The sequence below is a fragment of the Delphinus delphis genome, chromosome 20 (assembly GCF_949987515.2).
Source record: "Delphinus delphis chromosome 20, mDelDel1.2, whole genome shotgun sequence".
Taxonomy (NCBI): Eukaryota; Metazoa; Chordata; class Mammalia; order Artiodactyla; family Delphinidae; genus Delphinus; species Delphinus delphis.
In genome coordinates this window covers 15,619,573-15,638,779 of record NC_082702.1, presented here as the reverse complement: position 1 = coordinate 15,638,779, position 19,207 = coordinate 15,619,573, and the positions used below count along the sequence as shown (strand labels likewise).

The window sequence follows — 19,207 nt, the reverse complement described above, 5'->3', positions numbered from 1 at the left end:
GCCCTAATCCTGGTCCATCCTTCATCCTCTCCCACCTGGACTATGGCAGCTCCCCACAACACTCCAATATGCAGCCAGAGGGACCTATTAACACCTATCAGGGCTTCCCTGGTGGCGCAGTGGTTGAGAGTCCGCCTGCCGATGCAGGGGACACGGGTTCGTGCCCCGGTCCGGGAAGACCCCACATGCCGTGGAGCGGCTAGACCCGTGAGCCATGGCCGCTGAGCCTGTGCGTCCAGAGCCTGTGCTCCGCAATGGGAGAGGCCACAACAGTGAGAGGCCCACGTACCGCAAAAAAAAAACAAAAACAAAAACCCACACCTATCACATCAGGACCTTCCTAAAGGCATCTGCTTGCTGCACCTCACTGCAGGTAACAGCCAATGTCTCAACCACAACCCACAAGTCCCTGTGTGAACGTCCCTGTCATCTCTCCAATCTCACCTCCTCTCACTCTCCCCCTCAGTCACTCCACTCTAACCACCCTGGCCTCCTTGTTCCTCCTCACCCCAGGACCTCTGCACTGGCGCTCCTTCTGCCTGGAATGCTCTTTCCCCAGATACCTGGTTCCCTTACTCCTCTCTTTTAGGCTTTCGCTTATTGGTACCTTTCCAATGAGACCTTTTCTGCTCTATCTAACATTGCGTCCCAACCCCACCCTCCTCACACACAAACACTCACTCCCTTCCCTGCTTCAGTGTTCGCCATAGCAACACTGTCTTCCTCCGGCTTATACCTTAGATGGTAGGGTATGCGCAGAGGCCGTTCTTCTCCCTGGAACATCCAGTCCACGTGCCTTCCAGGCCAGCTCCTTCTCATCATCAGGTGTCTGCTCAAACACTGTCTCCTTAGAGAGTCCTCCCTCCCACCCAGCCCATTACATTTTCATTCAGTCTTTATGGCACTTATCACAACCTGAAATTATACTGTTTATTAATTTACTAGTTCATCTTCTGCTCAAGCAGAAAGTGAGCACCACGAGGACAGGACTTTTGTCAGCTGTGTTCACTGCTGTATCCCCAGCTTGGCACCAGCCTTGGCAAAGGGTACAAGGGGCTCTTCAGAACCAGGTACAACTCTCTCCAAACGAACAACCCTTGCTCTGCTCTGAGAATGTTTTACTGACCGCAAAGATTGAAGGTGGGGTTGGGACCTGGTTCCCAGGGTAATCACTGCTGACAGGGGTCTTGGGCCCAGGTCAGCCCTAAGGTTCAAGGGGTCCCTAGGAGGAGGTGGTGGGAGCCAGGGCCCTGAGGGAGGCACTGCTATGCCCCAGGCATGGGTCATGGGGCTGGGCCAAACCCACGTTTGATGCATCTCTCTTCCTCTGTCTTCTGTCATCTGTCCTGGTCCTTATGCACTGGGAGTCTGAGTGTCCAGGAGCTCAGGCTTGGCGTCCAGGGTGGGAGGTGCAGGACCTTGGGCGAGGACCACAGCTATGTCAGGCCCTCCACAGATGATGGTGAAGGCTTGGGACTCCTCAGGTCCAGGGAGCTGGGCCATCCAAGGCAAAGAAGTAGTAGAGATGGAGGACACAGGGGAATGAGGGGAGTGAGGGGAGGGAAGGAGGGAAGGAAAAAGTGGGGGCAGGGGGAGAAATGGTGAGGAACAGGGAGGTAGAGGTGGGAGGGAGGTGTCAGGAGACAGAGAGAGATATGGGCAGAGAGAGATGTGAGGAGAGAGATGTGAGAACCAGAGAGACATTCATGAGGGTATAAAGAGGTATGGGGAAACAGGGAGAGAGATGTGGGGGAAGAGAGACACGGAGAGACAGATATGGGGGGTGGGAGAAATGTAGGGGCAGGGAGACAGGGATATGGATATGGGGGATAAAGATGCAGATGAAGAGAGACATGGGAAGTGGGGAGATAGATGTGATGACAGAGACATGGGGGCAGAAAGACAAAGATGAATGTGGGAGAGAAGAGAGACATGGGAAGTGGGGAGATAGATGTGATGACAGAGACATGGGGGCAGAAAGACAAAGATGAATGTGGGAGAGAAGAGAGACATGGGAAGTGGGGAGATAGATGGGATGACAGAGACATAGGGGGCAGAAAGACAAAGATGAATGTGGGAGAGAAAGGAAGAGGTTGAGAGACAGGGATAGAATGGGGACAGGGGAGGCAGAGAGAGACACTGTCAGCCCAGGGGCCCTGGCAGGCTCCATGAAGAGCCGCAGGCCTGAGTCTGAGTTATGTCCTTGCCCCCACCCCCACCCCCTCGTATGTCCCTCTTGTGCTCCCGCATGGTTCAGGCCACAGTCTCAAACATGAAGCCTCCGGGGACAGCCACTGCAGCTCTAGCTGACTGCTACTATCTGGGGATGCGAACCCAGTGCTGCTAGATTTGCTGAGCCTTCAGGAAAGACCAGAAAATATTTTACAGCATTACTGAGGCCAAAAGAATAACATCTGTGGGTCAGGCCCAACCCACTGGCTGTCAGGTTGAGACACCTTAGCTACAGAGGTACCTCAGGGGCTTTCTGAAACCCCCTCCCACCTCCCTTGTCCAGGCAGGAACAAGGGCCCTGGGACCTCAAGCTTGACCCTGGGGTTTTAAGCAGGAAAAAGGCCTGGTCAAATTTTGATTTTTAAAGACATGGTCCCCTTAGGAATTCCTTGGTGGTGCAGTGGTTAGGACTCTGTGCTTCCACTGCAGGGGGCATGGATTCGATCCCTGGTTGGGGAACTAAGACCTCACAAGCCGCGTGGTGTGGCCAAATAAAAAAAGACATGATCCCCTCCACTCCCCACGCCAGAAGATACTCAGCAGTAAAACATAGGGGCAAAAGGGCCTTAGATAGGGCCTGGGATACTCTAGTATAGAGTTGCAAACTCAAGCTCTATAGGGGCCAGGCAGGGAGCTCTCCCACAGAGGAGCACAGGCCTCCTCTGGGGCCAGACACGTGGGTTTGAATCCTGGCTCTGCAACTTACTGACTGCCTGGCTTTGGGCAAGTTACTGGACCACTCTGTGCTTCAGTTTTTTCATATGGAAAATGGGGACAAGAGCAGTTTCAATATCAAGGTCATAGTGAGTTTTCAATAAGTTATTTACTCTGTGTCTAGAAGAGAGTAAGGGCTGCTTAAATATTATAATATTATTAATAAATGGAGCAGCCACTACTCAGCTCCCACCGATAGTTGCTTGGCATTGCCATACTGATTTTTTTCAAGCCAGAAATTTGGAAACACGGGTGAAATGTTCTGACTTTCAACTCTGGACTCTAGGCTGAAAGCACACCCACTGTGTGGGCCAGGCAGGGCACTCACCGCGCGCAGCCGGCCCCGGTGCGCCGGCGCCAGTAGGCTCTCCGCGCGCAGCTGCTTCGCCAGCTGTTCCAGAGCCCGCACCCGCGCCTGGTGCCGCTCGTGGCGCCGCTGGAGCCTCCGCACCCGCCGCTGCAGCGCTCCCAGCGCCGCGCCCAGCCCGGGCCAGGGGTGCTGGGCCGACACTCCAGGGCGCGGCCCAGTGGGAACCGGCGGAAGCGGCAGGGGAGTCAGGAACACGGTGGCTGGGACCTCGGGGCCCCCGGATGCTGGTCCCAACACCACAAGCTGTACGGGGCCAGGGGCCGGGACGGCTGGACCAGGGGACAGGGACGTGGCCTCCTGCGGAGTTGGAGGCACGACTGGTTTCTCGGTGCTTCGGGAATTCGTCTGCCTCTGGAAGACAAGGCAAGGGATGGGGGATCGAGGACATCAGGGCCGGACTCCAAGGAAAATTCCTCAGGAGTGGAGGGCTGAGAGTCAGCCTGCAGGAGGGACCTCCCTCAGAGGGGAGGGCGGGGGATCAGACTCCAGCAATGGGACTCTCCTGAGCTCACCTTGGCGGGCGGCGCTCCGGAGAAGATGGAGGGCACAGCATCCGGCCGCAGGTAGCGCACGCCCCAGCGCCACTGGAAGCAAGAGGGGGCGAAGTGCTCGCTGCACAGGTGCTGGTGGCAGCTAGGCACCCAGTGCTCACACCCCATGTGCCTCAGCCAGGCCTGCAGCCGGGGACCATCCTTCAGGGGGAACCTGCCGGGGGGCGGGGTCAGCGAGATCAGGTCCAACCCCACCCCTCCATGAGGATACGCACACCCAGAGGTCCCTGAGCTCCAAACCTCTGCCTCCCCTGGGCCAGAATCTGGCCCTGCCTCCCAACCAGGCTCTCAACCTTCTACTCACATCCAGTTCTTCAGGCTCCACCTTTTAAACACCCAGCATCAGCCCACCTCTCCCACCTCCGCTGACCCTCGCATCCAGCCTCCAGCCTCCCCTGGCTGGGTTTTTGCAACAGTCTCCTTCCTGGTCTCTTTACCCACTGTCACTCTCCCTTCCCCTCCAGTCTGTTCCTCCATATGAATCTCAGGAGGCAGTTTACAGAATTGGACAAATCTAGAATGTGGGAGATCCCATATTCATGGGGGTAGGGGTGGGATTATAGATTAAAAGAGATTTAAGAAACATCAGTCCAAAGGCAGATGTGGACTTTGTCTGCAACAAGCCATTCTGTAAAAAGACATTTTAATACAATTGGGGGAAACTGAGCATGAATTGGGTATTAGATGATTGTAAGAAGTTAATTTTGCTAGGTGTGATAATTATATTGGTTTAACCTTCTAAATAGTCATCTGTTGGAAAAATATTCTGAAATATTTATGGATAAAAGACCTAATGTCTGGAATTTACTTTAAAATACTGCATTAAAGATGTACATGGGAGGAAGGTGGATGAAAAACATTAGCAAAATGTTGACAACTGGTGTAAATGAGTGATAGATGCACGAGGATTCATTTAAACAACTCTATTTTTTGTGTATGCTTGAAAACATGTTAAAAAGTTTTTAAACAACTTAACAACAACAAATAACCCGATTAAAAAATGGGCAAAGGACTTGAATAGACATTTCTCCAAAGAAGATGCAAATGGCCAACCAGCATATGAAAAGATGCTCAACATCATTTATCATCAGGAAAATGCCAAACAAAACCACAAGATATCACCTCATAACCATTAGAATGACGACTATACAAAAACAAACAAACACAAAATAACAAGTGTTGGCAAGGACGAGCAGAAACTGGAACCCTGTGCGCAGCTGGTGGGAATGTAAAATGGAGCAGCCTCTATGTATGGCTGTTCCTCAAAAAATTGAAAATAGAATTACCGTATGATCCAACAATCCCTCTTCTGGATACACACCCCCTAAAAATTGAAAGCAGAGTCTCGAAGAGATATGAGCATACTCATGTGCATAATAGCATTATTTACAATAGCCAAAAGTGGGAAGAAACCCAAGGGTCCATCAACAAATGGATTAGCAAAAGGCAGTATATACATACAATGAAATATTATTCAGCCTTAAAAAGGAAAGAAATTCTGACACATACTATAACATGGATGACTCTTGAGTACATTACGGTAAGTGAAATAAACCAGTCACAAAAAACCCAAATACTGTATGATTCCACTTATATGGGGTATCTAAAGTAGTCAAATTCAGAGAAACAGAAAGTAGAATGGTGGTTGCCAGGGGCTGGGGGGAGGGGAGGGAAATTGGGAGTTCTTGTTCAATGGGTATAGAGTTTCAGTTTGGCAAGATGGAGAAGTTCTGGAGGGACTTCCCTGGTGGTGCAGTGGTTAAGAATCTGCCTACCGACGCAGGGGACATGGGTTCGATCCCTGGTCCAGGAAGATCCCACATGCCACAGAGCAACTAAGCGCGTGCGCCACAGCTACTGAGCCTGCACTCTAGAGCCCACGAGCCACAACTACTGAGCCTGTGTGCTACAACTACTGAAGTCCGTGTGCCTAGAGCCCGTGCTCTGCAACAAGAGAAGCTAGGGAAATCCTGCGCATGGCAGCTAGGGAAATCCTGCGCATGGCAATGAAGACCCAATGCAGCCAAAAATAAATAAATAAATATTTTTAAAAAAAAGAAAGAAAAAGTTCTGGAGATTGGTTGCTCAACAATGTGAACATGCTTAATACTACTGAATTTAAAGATGGTTAAGAGGGGAGATTTTATGTTATGTGTATTTTACCACAATTAAAAATTTTTTTAATTTTAAAGTTTTTTTTTTAATGAATTAAATAAAAGCTTTCCCAGTGGGAGTGGATAGGGATTATCTGATAAGGCACCCTCTACAGGCGCCCAACTACTTCTGTGTCCATAAGAAGTAGTGCCACCCGTTAACTGGTGCCACTGTCCCCAACGTCTCTTTTTGCCCTCTTTTATAGCAATTCACTTTCTATTTGGACCTTGGTTCAAGACTGTCCACAATAAAGACCTCATTTCCCAGCTTCATTTGCAGCTAGAGGTGGCCACATGATTAAGTTCTGGCCAGTTTGTTCTGTGGGAGCTGCCAGAAACTGTGAAACATTAAAGGTTTATTTTAAGCTGCTAAATGTTGGGATAGTTTGTTATGGAGCATTAGGTAACTAATACAGTCAGTCATCCACATCCCACCTTCACAATGTCTTCCATATCTGTGACTTTTTTTTTTTTTTTTTGCGGTACGCGGGCCTCTCACCGTTGTGGCCTCTCCCGCTGCGGAGCACAGGCTCCGGACGCGCAAGCTCAGCGGCCATGGCTCACGGGCCCAGCCACTCCGCGGCATGTGGTATCTTCCCGGACCAGGGCACGAACCCGTGTCCCCTGCATCGGCAGGAGGACTCTCAACCACTGCGCCACCAGGGAAGCCCTGTGACATTATTTACTTAATATTTTTCTTAAAATTGACCAACTTAAGTATTAAATGAAGATACCTAAAAGAGAAACTTTAAACCACAATTGAAAATGGAATACCAGTATCAATTCCATAAATAGGAGTTAACCATAAAAACACCTGATACCTTTACTTGCTGAGGGCTTTAAGGCCTGCTCTCTCTTTGTTAAAAAGGAAGAGTAAGGAGTGTTAGAGGGTGGGGGACAATCCCATCCATAGGAGACAGGACAAATAAACTCAGGCATATGCACACAAAGAATACCATGCAGCTCTAAAATAGGCTGAAGGCACTGTATGAACTGATATGATATTGTCAGGCATACATTATGTGAAAAAAGCAAGGTTCCAAATAGAGTATATCAGCTTTTCGTAATTGTGGCAGCCTGAATAACGGTCCCCCAAAAGACATCCATGTCCTAATCCCCGGAGCCTGTGAATATTGCATTTCATGACAAAAGATGTGATTAAGTTAAGGATCTTGAGATGGGTAAAATTATCCTCTACATCATCCGGGTTGGCCCTAAAAGCAGTTGCAAGTATTCTTTTAAGAGGGAAGCAGAAGAACATATTACCACAGATAAAAGAGGAGACGCAATGTGATGACAGAAGCAGAGATTGGAGTGATGTGGCCAAAAGCCAAGGAATGCCTGCGGACACCAGAAACTGGAAGATGCAAGGAACAGATTTTCGCCTAGAGCCTCCTGGGGAATGCAGCCCTGCTGACACCTTGATTTTTGGCCCAGTAAAACCGATCTGGATTGTGAGAGAATAATTCCTATTGTTTTAAGCCACCAGGAGTTTGTAACAGCAGCCATAGGAAACTAACAAAGTAATAAAGGGGGAAACAAGAACATATGTTCAGATTTGCTTGCATTTGCATAAAGAAACACTGGGAAAGACACATAAGAAAGTAAAGAGGCCACCAGTGGGTAGGAGGTGGATGGGATGGACAGAGGTTGTTGGTGGGGAGCAAAGGAAGGCTTCTCAGGCGAAAGGCAGACAGAGAGGGAAGTGGGGGATAGCTGGTGAATGAGGACAGAAGGGCTGACTCAGAGGAGAGCGTGGCATCCAAAGAGCAGAACCTCAGGGCACAGAGCCAGGAACTCTGGCCGATGCAGTTCCTTCACCCTCAAACTGAGATCCAAATGTTCTCACCAGCCTCCTTCTGCCTGGACACGAACATGAAATCCCTTGTACCAGCACTTCCCACCTACTCCTGGGCAGAGACTGCCAACTGATTACTCCACGTCCACTCTCTTCTTCTTCCTAACAAACTCCAACTTTTTTGAGGCCATAATGTGCCCTGTTAGACGACTGTCTCCCAGGTTCCTTTGCAGTAGGTGGGCCACGTAACTAAGTTCTGGCCATGTTGGGTGATACATCTAGGATGGTACCTTAAATGTGAGAGGGTTATCAAATGGAATCAGAAGCAGCTCAAGGCGCAAAGGAGGAAAGTAATATCAGAAAACCTCTTCCTAATTTGGTCTTGGTTTTATTCTCTTTTGTTCCTCTAGATGGCAACATTTATGATAGGAAATGTCCCTCTCTAAAATTCAACCTTAAGTGCACAGCCAGTGTCCTCCTTTTTTTATAGAATATTTTAGTCTTGTTGGCCATTCTATCTACAGCACTGCTAAGAGTTCTTCTTTTCTTCCTTACTAACATAACTCAGAATGTCTTCAGGGTGGTTAACTGCCCATCAAAAGACTACATTTCCCAGGCTCCTTTGCAGTTTTTTGGAGGGGTGACCAATGATGAAGAACCTACCGTTGGGTGGGATTTCTGAGGCTTTGTAAAGGGGACCAGCTCAGTTTAGAGTTGTGTCTCTTTTGCTCTTCATCCCTTCTCTTTTCTCCCTACCAGAAATGGTTGGGCATGATGGCTGAGGTACTTGGCAGCCACTGGATGGATATGAAAGATGGGACCCTCATCCCTGATGACTGTGGAACTGCCACACCAGTGCTCATCTGCCAACCTCTATACTTGCTTCATGTGAGAGAAAAATAAACCTTGTGGTAGACTGTATTATTGTTCAAGGCATTTGCTGCCCTTCCCCACACGAAGATACACATTTCCACTCTACTGACCTGACGCTTGCCATAGACTTGCTGTGGCCAAAGAAGTAAAAGTGATATGGGCCACTTCTAAGTATGCAATTTACCAGGAGCCATTGGGTGATTCTCCCCACTTTCTCTTTCCCCCCCTCCCACAAGACCACCAATATTCCAGGTAGGGGAGGCTCCTTCAGCCTGAATCCCCAATTAAGATACAGTAGACAAGGGCCACAAATGGCCGACAAAGGACATTAGTGTGAGTGAGGAATAAACCTTTGTTGTGGTAAGCCACTGAGATTCTGTGAATTTGTTACTGTAGCATAACCTAACCACGCTGATTCCTACAGACCCCGTAATTTGGTAAAGCCACTATTATTTCAGGACTTTGTTACTGCCAGACAGATGCAATTCCTACCTGTGAGACACCTCCCCCTGCCGTGAGAGATGACTGTCATTTGTTCCTGAAAGGGCCTAAATCACAACTAATGAATGTTTCCTTTGGCACCCAGGCAGGAATTTTGAGTTACTTCCTAGCAGCCACTTCCCTCAGTGTTTCACCTTGTTCCTTCCTAGCATCCATGCCCTCTCTTGAATCTCCTTTGGAGACTGCTCCTCACCAAACTCTTAGCTAAATGGCTTCTTCAAGAGTGACTCAGGGATGGACATTGAGGTGGGAATGGGTCAGCCTGTGTGAGGAACAGCCCGGCAGCCCCTGGTGGGATTTAAACAACACAGGCATGAACTGATTTTTATACGGTCGCCTGGCTGCTATGCACAGTTCTCACTGTTCTCCTTATTATTATGTGTGAAGCACTTAGAACACTTACCTGGCATACAGTAAGTGCTCTTTAACCAAGTTATTATTGTCATCGCTGTAAGGGAAGCAAGTGTAGAAGTAGGGAGACCAGCAAGCATCTATCACAGCGTCTCATTAAGAAATGATGGGGACTTCCCTGGCGGTCCAACGGGTAAGACTCCGCGCTCCCAATGCAGGGGGCCCGGGTTCGACCCCTGGTCAGGGAACTAGATCCCACATGCATGCCACAATTAGGAAGTCCACATGCTGCAACTAAGAAGTCCGCATGCCACAACTAAATATCCTGCATGCTGCAACTAAGACCCAGCACAGCCAAAATAAATAAATAAAGAACGAAATATTAAAAAAGAAAGAAAGAAAGAAAGAAATGATGGCAGCCTGGGCTATGCTGTGACAGCAGAGGTGATAAGAAGTGGTCAGACTAGGAATGTGGTGGGTTTTCTTTCTTTCCTTATTTCTTAATAGTTTAGTGAGGATTCTGCCATTTGCATTTATAACTGTATTGCCAAGGAGTTAGGGCTTTTGTTGTGATTGCTGCAGGATGGGACTGTTTTGGAGGGTAGAGTCAAAGGATGGATTAATGGACTAGATTAGGGGCAGTGGTGCTGAAGAAGAGAAAGGATCAACTTGTGTCCTCAGTTCTTCAATGATTGACCCCGTACCTATCCATGAGCTCTGTCAGGGCAGGAACAAGATCTGTCAGGGTCCTTTGTGTCCAGCAGGAGCTTACTTACTACAGGAGACACTCGGAGTTGCTGACTTAATAAACGATGTCAGAGTGATATATATTAAAAAGCAAGTCTGGACATACTGATTTAGGTTCAAAGACTCCTCTGCCCTCCTCCTCCCCTGAACCAGGGTCCCTCAAGGGATAGCTGGGACATGGCATTCTGAGTTTCCTGAGGAGCCCACCTGAAATGCATTCATCGAATTCATCCAACAAATATTTACTGAGCACCCACTACATGCCAGGCACTGTTCTAGGTGGTGGGGACACAACAGGGAATAAGACAGAAAAAAATCCCTGCCTTCATGGAGCTGACATTCTAGTGGAGGAGCCAATAAATGAATATATCAAATATGTGGTATGCCAGAAAGTGGTAAATGTTAAAGGGAAAAATAAAGCAGGAGGTGAATAGGGAGAATATGTATGTACGGGAGAGGGTTATCATTTTACAGAGTGGTGGTCATAAAGGGAAGATCTTTCCAGGCAGAGGGAACAGCACAGGCTGTTCAGAACAGGGAAAGGCCCTGGGGCAACACTGTGCCTGGCATGCTAGAGGAACATCGAATAAGCCAGTGACACTGGAGCGGAGTTAAGTAAGGGGCAGGAGGGAGGAGATGAGGTCAGACAGAGAGTGGGGATCCAGCTCCTGTAGGGCTTTGTAGGCCTGTTCTCTGCCTGCTCCAGCCTCACCTTCTTGTCTTTACAGAGTCAGGTGGGAGCTGGGGAGGGGATCTGAGCCCTGAACAGACTGTGGGAGCAGGTTGACAAATGGAGAGGCTACTAAAATAGTGCAGTCATGCAGTCAGGAGGTGACACTGGCCAACACCAGGGTGGGGGCAAGGAAGGGGGTTAGAAGTGGTAAATTCTTGATAGACTTTGAAGGGAGAGCCAACAGGATTTGCTAATGGACTGGATGAGGAAATGTGTCCTGGCCAACTTAGACTAAGGCCACCAGGGACAAACATGTAGTCTAGGGAAGTCAGGTTTATTTACCACAGCAATAAGGGAACTGTACACCAGAGATACTGTGGGGAGTTTCATCAAACAGAGGAAAATAATTATTATTTGGGTTTGGTGAATAGGTGAAATTTAGGTGAAATGTAAGTGAAACAGTGTTTGGATAGGCTCAAAGCAAAGCAGAACTGTGTAAAGGGATCAATATCAGACCTGAATTACAAAGTGGACCCAGGGTCCGTCTCCTTGGAAGCAATAAAGTTTGGATAGATGTGGAATACTGTGCCCAGAAACCCCTTACCTGAAGCTCTGCACCTGGACTGTAAATCAAGGTTGCTTCTCTGTGTCAAAGTGACTCAACTTCTCCAAACCTTAATTAAGTAAGATGTTTCATTCTTACTGATGTAATTTCAAACAGCAATTTGTGATGGCCTACGATTTTAGAGAACAAAGCTTCCTAGTAAGAAAGCAGCAGTCACTCAAAAGAAGGGGAGTTTTGGGCTTCCCTGGTGGCGCAGTGGTTGAGAGTCCCCCTGCCGATGCAGGGGACACGGGTTCGTGCACCGGTCCGGGAGGATCCCACATGCTGCGGAGCGGCTGGGCCCGTGAGCCATGGCCGCTGAGCCTGCGCGTCCGGAGCCTGTGCTCCGCAACGGGAGAGGCCACAACAGTGAGAGGCCCGCGTACCGCAAAAAAAAAAAAAAAAAAAAAAAGAAGGGGAGTTTTGTCACTTTACATCTGCAACACGTCCCTGAGAAAAATATAGAAATTTTTTTTCCTATTAACTCTTCAGCTAGCTTTTCCCGTGTCTGTCATTCCAGCCAAATAAATAAGAGAGCAGGTTTTTTGTTATTGGGTTTTTTTTTGTTTTACAGTTCAAGCTAATTTTTACTTTCTCAAGTGTGAGAAAAGAGAAGTAAAGATGACTCTAAGGGTTTCTAGCCTGAAAGACGGTAAGGATGGAAAGCTATTAACTAGGATAATAAAGGATATGGGAGGTTTTAGGAGAGACAAAATCAGGAGCTTGGTTTCGGATATTTTGAGTTTGAGATGCCTCAAATCCGTGGGGATGGCGAGTGGGCAACTGTAGGCTCTTTCTGAGCCTGGACCAACCTCACTTCTGTCTACACGGCCCTCCCATTCCTCCGCTCGCCCCGTTCACTACCTATCGTCTACCCCTGCTGTTTCACACATCTGCACCTTTACATGTGCGGTGTCTACTGTTAGTGAAACACTGGGAACACGGTCTCTTCAACCTGCTAACCCTGCTTCCAGACACCGGCAAGATGGACTAGGTCCCCCGCACCGCTGCATTTACCCTCGGGCCCGCCCCCACAGGGCCCCGCCTCCCTGCAAGGCCCGCCCCTCGCTTGTGCTCACTTGTAGAAGCTCACCGGGCGGTTGTCCGCGCCCAGTTGGCCCGCATTGTTGGAGCAGTTCGGAGCCCGGCAGTACTTGGGCATGGCTGTCCAACCCAACTGGGTTTTGCCCGGTCTGAAGACGCACTTTGGTCCTCGCCGGGCGCCGCCGAACCCCGCCCCGCCCGCTCGCTTGCAGCGTGCCTGACGTAAGGGGCCTCGTCACGTGCCTGCGTACTGCGCGCCAGGCCGTGTTACCACAGCTACGCCCTCATCACGTGGCAAATGGAGACAAGCGAGAATGTCTGCGCAAAGCCGGCTCTTAGCCACCCGGACCTCATCACATGATGGGGGAGAGGTGGCGTCAAGGCGTTTCTGAGTCTGCGCCAACTCTTCAGTCTTTTTCGGTTCCACCCTACGCTTACATCCGGGCGACTGCCACTGCGCGGATAGTCGCCCTTGGGTGAGGGTGGGGGGGCAGCAAAAAGCGAGGCGAGGAGGCTTTGGCATTAGCTTCGTAAAAGTTAAAACCTGATATTTATTGAAAGATGAAAACACAGACGGGATTTAAAAAAAACTCCACAACGCTCGATCAAGTATCAAGCTGAGGAGCCGTGGCTCCACCCTGCCAGACCCTCCGCTCCGACTCTTAGCTCTTATTGGTCAAAAGCGCCGCCTGGAAACCCTGAGATTGGCCAGACCGGCAGCCGGCCGCGTCCAATGGGCGGCGGCGCCGGCTTTCCCGCGGCCGTTCGCTGTTCGGTGGCAGTTGAGGAGTGTAACGGTCGCCGGGCTCCGGAGTGACGATGGCGGCCTTGGGGCCCGGAGGCTACGCGCGGAACGATGCAGTCGAGAAGTTGCCATCCATCATGGCGGGAGTTCCGGCGCGGAGGGCCCAGTCCTCCCCGCCCCCCGTTCTACCGCTCTGCCTCCGGCGGCGGACGAGACTCTCGGCGGCGCCCGAGGACACGGTGCAGAACCGGGTGAGGAGCTGCTTGCCTTGCCCATCTCAGTTCCAGGTTCCCCTGGATCTCCCTTGGTCCCGCCCTTAGATCTTTGGCCCCGCCTCTCAGCCCCCGGTTGGTACCCCCTCTAGTTGCTCTCTGACCCGACTAGTCATCTAAACCCCGCCCCCTTAGCCAAGGCTCATCCCACTGCCCTGTCTCCTCCTCTCTCGGGTAGTGCCCGTCGTTCCTACTCCCACTTCTCAAACCCTGGCCCCACCCTTAGCCCTTGGAGCGTTGCCGGGGTTCCTCCCTGGCCTTGTACCTTGGATCGCATTTTAGTTTTGCTAATCACCTCCTAGTTCTGTTTATCCCTTTAGTTACCTTTAGACGTATCTCTGGGCCACTTTTGTATCCTTCCACTTTTGTTGACCTCACCCCCCTCTTGGTCTTTAGGGTCCCTACCGGGGTTCAGTCCCGAGTCCTACTTGTTCCAACTCTTCCTCAGCTCTAGCCTGCGTTCCTTCATCCGCTGCCTTCTCTTTCCTTCTCCTTTACCAAGGTGGGATTCTTAGTCCATATTGCCACCCTAAATTATGGACGGGATGTGAGTAATATTTGTAAAATCTCAGCAGCACTGCCGGAGTTAGGGAGACGGCGTGTGGAACAGTTCCTTAAATCCTGAGACACAGAAACAAAGATTTTAGAGTAGGTAGAAGAAATTCCAGTAGCACAGCAGCAATTTAAAAAATCGTTTTCCAACTCCCTGAGCTGCAAAGTCTGTTTTTATAAAATGGAGATAACGATAACCATGGTGTTGCAGGGAGATGCGACAAGATTGTGAATATGACCTACTTGGCACAAAGTCCAGGTAGAGGGTCAGTACTTGGTAGCTGCTGTGGCTCTTGTTCCTCCTCCGTGGCTTTCTGCTACACTCTGATTATATCACCCACTCCTGGGTGCAAGGCGCTAGGCAAGTGGCCTCTGCCCACTTCTCTCACCATACTTCCCTTGGCCTCCCTTTCATGAAGGTTCAGTCACACTGGCCTGCTTTCTGTTTTCCTGAGACTCCAATCTCTTTTCCGCCTCTTAGCCTTTGTGTTTGGTGAGTCCTCTCTCTGGGCTTTTTGCTGCAGTCTACTTGGCTGGCTCCTATCCCTCGAGTCTCAGCCTGAATATCCCTACCCTGAAAGGCCTTCTTGAACCCCAGCCTAAAGCAGACCCCCACCTAAGTCTCTCACCCAGAACCCTGTACTTCATAGCCCTTATCTTGTATGTTCCTGAAAGTGCCTTGTGAGCTCTAAAGTGTATAAAGGAGAGGAATAACAATAGTAATTTCAGAGATGCAGTATAACAAGGTGGTTAAGAGCACCGCCTCTGAACCCAGACTGCCTAGGCTTTAACCTTAGTTCTGTTCTTCCTTTCCTGATCTTTTCTGTGCCTCAGTTTCCTCATCTGTAAAATGAGGATAATAATATAAGTGTTCCCTTATAGGGTACTGGTGAAGATTAAGTAAGCTCACATATCTTAAGTAAGCTCACATATCTTAAGTACTTAGAACAACAGCTGGCACACTGTAAGTACTCTCTTGGTGTTAGTTACTGCTGTGATTGTGTATTCAATATTTTGGGTGATTGATGTCATTTATTTTTCTTGTTTGGTGGTGTAGGGGTCCATCCAGCTTGCGAAAGACCTAGTCTAAAAATTACCAGCTATGCTAATGCCCAGTAATGCTGATTAACAGATTAAAAAAACGTGACTGCCATTGCCTGGTTGCCTGGGTTAGTCCTGGCACTGCTCCTTCCAGATGGATTACCCTCATGGGGCTCTGTTTCCTCATCTGTAAGGTAGAGATGATGATGATGATAGTGACCACATCACAGGGTTGTTGTGAGCATTAAATAAGTTAATACAGTTATAGGTATTTAAACAGTGCCTGTCTCCTGGTTAGATGCTCAATAAATGTTAGTTATTACTATCTTATATTTGCCTTTCATTTCTGAGGCCCACCACCTTGCTTGAGAATGTTTTACTTTATAATAATTAGAAACTAGTCTCTTCAGAATATGAAAATACCACAGTTTGTTAGTTCATCCTCTAAATTGTTTAATCAGCCATGATGGGGACTGGCTTATTTGACTTATCTTGCTTAGAGAATTTTAAAATTTTAAATGCGATTGTTCAAGTTCACTTGTTTCTTTACTCGGTGAACCTCTAGACTGTGAATTTATTGAGGGAATGGACAGTGTCCACTTTTGTTCACTGCTGTAAGCAAAGTGCTGCACAAAGTGCTGGCTTTGAAGCCAGAGACTACCTGGGTTTGTATCCCAACCTTGCCACTCCACGGGGGTGGGACCTTGGGCCTCTGTCCTCATCTGTAAAATAGTGGTGATAATAGCACCTTCTTTGCAGTGTTGTGGGCTGTCAAGTCTTTCATTCATATAAAATACTTAGAGTCTTATTCACCTTCTCAGTGAGGCCTTCTCCCCTTCCTCTGTACTCTCAATCTCCTTCCTTGCTTAATTTTTCTCTAATGCTCCCATCGTCACCTGACATCTATTTTACATATTTGTTCTGTTCATTTTCGATGTCCACCATCCCATCACCCCCAGAATGGGAGCTCCAGGAGGACAGGGATTTTTTTTGTCTATCTTCCTCACCATTCTGTGCCCTTCACCTAGCACTGTATTTATCAAAGCAGCATTTGAGGAGGACAAGCTTTAGTTGCTGGTAGATGACTCTAGACGCTCAGTGAATGTGTTGGAGTGACAGGGATTGAATGGGTGGCTGAGGTGACTGTGCCACGTGGGGCCTGCTGGGGCAGCTGCTTCTAATTTGGGCCTTTTCCCTGCAGGTATCACTTGAGAAGGTGCTTGGCATCACAGCCCAGAACAGCAATGGCCTAACCTGTGACCCCAGCACAGGCCATGTCGCCTACCTGGCAGGGTGAGTGAGTGGGTGGGCCTCGGCCTCTGATCACTGATCCTGAGTTCAGAGCCTGAAGTCTTCAATGAATCTCTCTGGGCCTCGCCTTTTCCGTCTGTAGAATGTATAATGCTGCCTACCTCTGAGGGCTGTGGGAAGGATTCCATGGGCCCTTCTGTGTATAGAACAGTACCTGGCATGCGTGAGTGCTAAGAAAGCCTTATTGTGACTGCAGGCGGGAGGTGGCAGTGATTCTGGGAAAGGTAGGTGGTTAAGATCCAAGCCATGGTTGGTGTCAGCCATCTGGATTTGTGTCCCAGCTCTACCGTGTGTGCCCTTCTCCAAGCCTCTGCTTCTGTAAAACAGAGCTAGTGATACCCTCCTCTTGGGTAGTTAGTTGAGAGGACTGAAGGACATTTGCAACTGTTTATTCCACAAATACTGGTCTAACCTGGCACTCTTCTAGGCACCGAAAGGACCCCTCACCCCCACAGGGCAGGGCAGAGCAGGGCCATAGTAATTCCTGATGAACAGTATCTGTTACTGAGTCTCTGGGAAGCAGCCAGAATAGAGGACAGGGTTGGGCTCTTGAATCTGACAGGTGTGGATTCACTTACCCACCCTGTCCCCAACCTGCTGGGGAGTCTTGGGTAAAGGACTTCCCTCTCTGTAAAGGGCTTCAGTTTCATCATCTATGAAAAGCGACGAAGATTCCTGACCTCATCTGGCGGTTGTGAGGATTTAAAGAGATTGTGCACAGTATGTCTTTATTAGCCCAGAACCTAACAGTTACCACAGAGGAAGTGTTGGCTTCTATTTAAGATTATATTGATATTAATAATAATGTTGGGACTTCCCTGGTGGCGCAGTGGTTAAGAATCCGCGTGCAAATGCAGGGGACACGGGTTCAATCCCTGGTCCGGGAAGATCCCACATGCCGCGGAGCAACTAGGCCCATGTGCCACAGCTATTGAGCCTGTGCTCTAGAGCGCACGAGCCACAACTACTGAGCCTGCGTGCCACAACTACTGAAGCCCGTGCTCCTAGAGCCTGCACTCCGCAGCAAGAGAAGCCACCGCAATGAGAAGCCCACGCACCACAATGAAGAGTAGCCCCTGCTCGCTGCAACTAGAGAAAGCCTGCATGCAGCAACGAAGACCCAACACAGCCAAAAATAAATAAATAAATAAATGTTTAAAATAATAACAATAATAATAATGTTAAGTGCCCAGAATCCTCAGCATAGATAATGGGGGAGAAGGAGACTGAAGAGAGAAGCATCTGTTCAGAAAGAGCCTTGTTTATATGTGGGCTCTTGTGTTGGGAATAGAATCATCCCTGGACCCCAATACTCCCCTTAGTTTGGGCACATTTTCCTCTTTCTCCCCAGCTGTGTGGTGGTGATTTTGAACCCCAAGGAGAACAAGCAGCAGCACATTTTTAATACAGCCAGGTAAGCTGGGACGCGGGCATGGGTAGGGGTGGGACCAGGGTCCTGGCACATCCCTCCTTCCCCACACTGCCTGGAAGTGCTGTGGGTGAGTGACTCATTCATTCACCTGGTGGTTCAGTGACATTCACCAAGGGTCTGCTCAGTGCTAGGTACTGTTCCAGGTGCTGGGGACATGGAAGTTAACAAAAGAGATGAGAATCTGCTCTCGTAGAGCTGACAGCTTGGGTGGTGGGGGGAGGGACAGACTAAACTAGTTGGCAATGCCTAGCCGACCGTGAGACCATGACTGTTGCTATGGAGGAAATGACGAGGATGTGTTAGGGCAGGTTCGCAGGCAAAGGACTCTCGTCAGAGTCTTATCAGAGCCTCCCTGAGGCTGAGAGCTGAAGAAAGTGAGGGGGTGACCCATGTGAAGGTGTGGGGAGAGCATTCCAGGCAGAGGGGACAGCAAGAGCAAAGGACCTGCAGTGGTTAAGAATCTCAGGATGTTTGAGGAGCAGTCAGGGTTCCATGGGTGAGGGGGAGGTGGGGCTGGAACCAGCAGAAGCCATATCACAGGGGCCTTGGGAGGGGTTGGCTCTCATGCTGATTGCAAAGAAAAGCCACGAGAGGGCATTTGCAGGCTAAGGATATACTTCACGTACCCCAGCCCTCAGTACACTCTATCTCCCTTCCTTGCTTTACTTTTTTCCACAAAATGCACTCCTTTTTGATATGCTGTCTGATTTCCTCAGCGATGGTATTTACTGTCTCTTTTCACAGTGTGAGCTCTCTGACGGCAGGGACTTTCTCTTAGTTAATTTCTGTGTCCCTATACCTTGGGTCAGTGTCTAACACATTGATAACACTTATCGTTTCCTGAGTGAATGAGTGTGATTTGGGTTTTAGAAAGATCTCTCCAGCTGCCAGTTTATTGAGGAAGGCCCTTGGCTTTGAGCAGGCCCAGGATGATGCCCGGGTCTGCCTTGGGGCTGATTGAACACTGTGTCATCCTGGGGCTTTGGTCCCAACTGGGTTGTGACCTTTGGGAGGCACCTCACTGCAACTTTTTATTCCACAAATACTGCACAAATAGCTCAAGCTTAGCTCCTTTGGCCGGGCTCTCCAGGTGGACGGATAAGTTGTGGGTTTTCTTCTTCCCTTACGATCCCTAAGGCAAGGCCCCTAAGATACAGTTTGGTAGATACAGATTCCCTCTCAGAAGGGGCTTCTTGGACCCTTGACTCTGACTGTGGGTTCTGTCACTGGTGGTGAGGGCAGA

General features: G+C 49.3%; 2 protein-coding genes across 3 annotated transcripts in view; one reads left to right on the top strand and one right to left on the bottom strand.

Annotated features, from left to right (window-relative positions):
- Positions 1-906: 906 nt before the first annotated feature.
- Positions 907-12,821, bottom strand: THAP8 (THAP domain containing 8). Of its 2 annotated transcripts, none has more exons than XM_059999471.1 (4): positions 12,647-12,821; positions 3,829-4,021; positions 3,275-3,667; positions 907-1,494 (listed from the first exon to the last, which is right to left on the bottom strand). In XM_059999471.1, the coding sequence occupies exons 1-4, from the start codon at positions 12,727-12,729 to the stop codon at positions 1,354-1,356; spliced, it is 810 nt and encodes a 269-aa protein (XP_059855454.1). In that variant the 5' UTR covers positions 12,730-12,821; the 3' UTR covers positions 907-1,353. The 2 variants fall into 2 exon arrangements, with proteins under 2 accessions (XP_059855454.1, XP_059855455.1); XM_059999472.1 differs by having other exon boundaries at positions 12,661-12,821.
- A 256-nt stretch (positions 12,822-13,077) lies between these two features.
- The window catches only part of WDR62 (WD repeat domain 62), a 46,761-nt gene continuing 40,631 nt past the window's right edge, over positions 13,078-19,207 (top strand). The window contains exons 1-3 of the mRNA XM_059999343.1: positions 13,078-13,607; positions 16,423-16,514; positions 17,884-17,946. Of these exons, the coding sequence (XP_059855326.1) occupies positions 13,431-13,607; positions 16,423-16,514; positions 17,884-17,946 (332 nt within the window). The 5' untranslated portion in view covers positions 13,078-13,430. The remainder of the gene's footprint in view (positions 13,608-16,422; positions 16,515-17,883; positions 17,947-19,207) is intronic.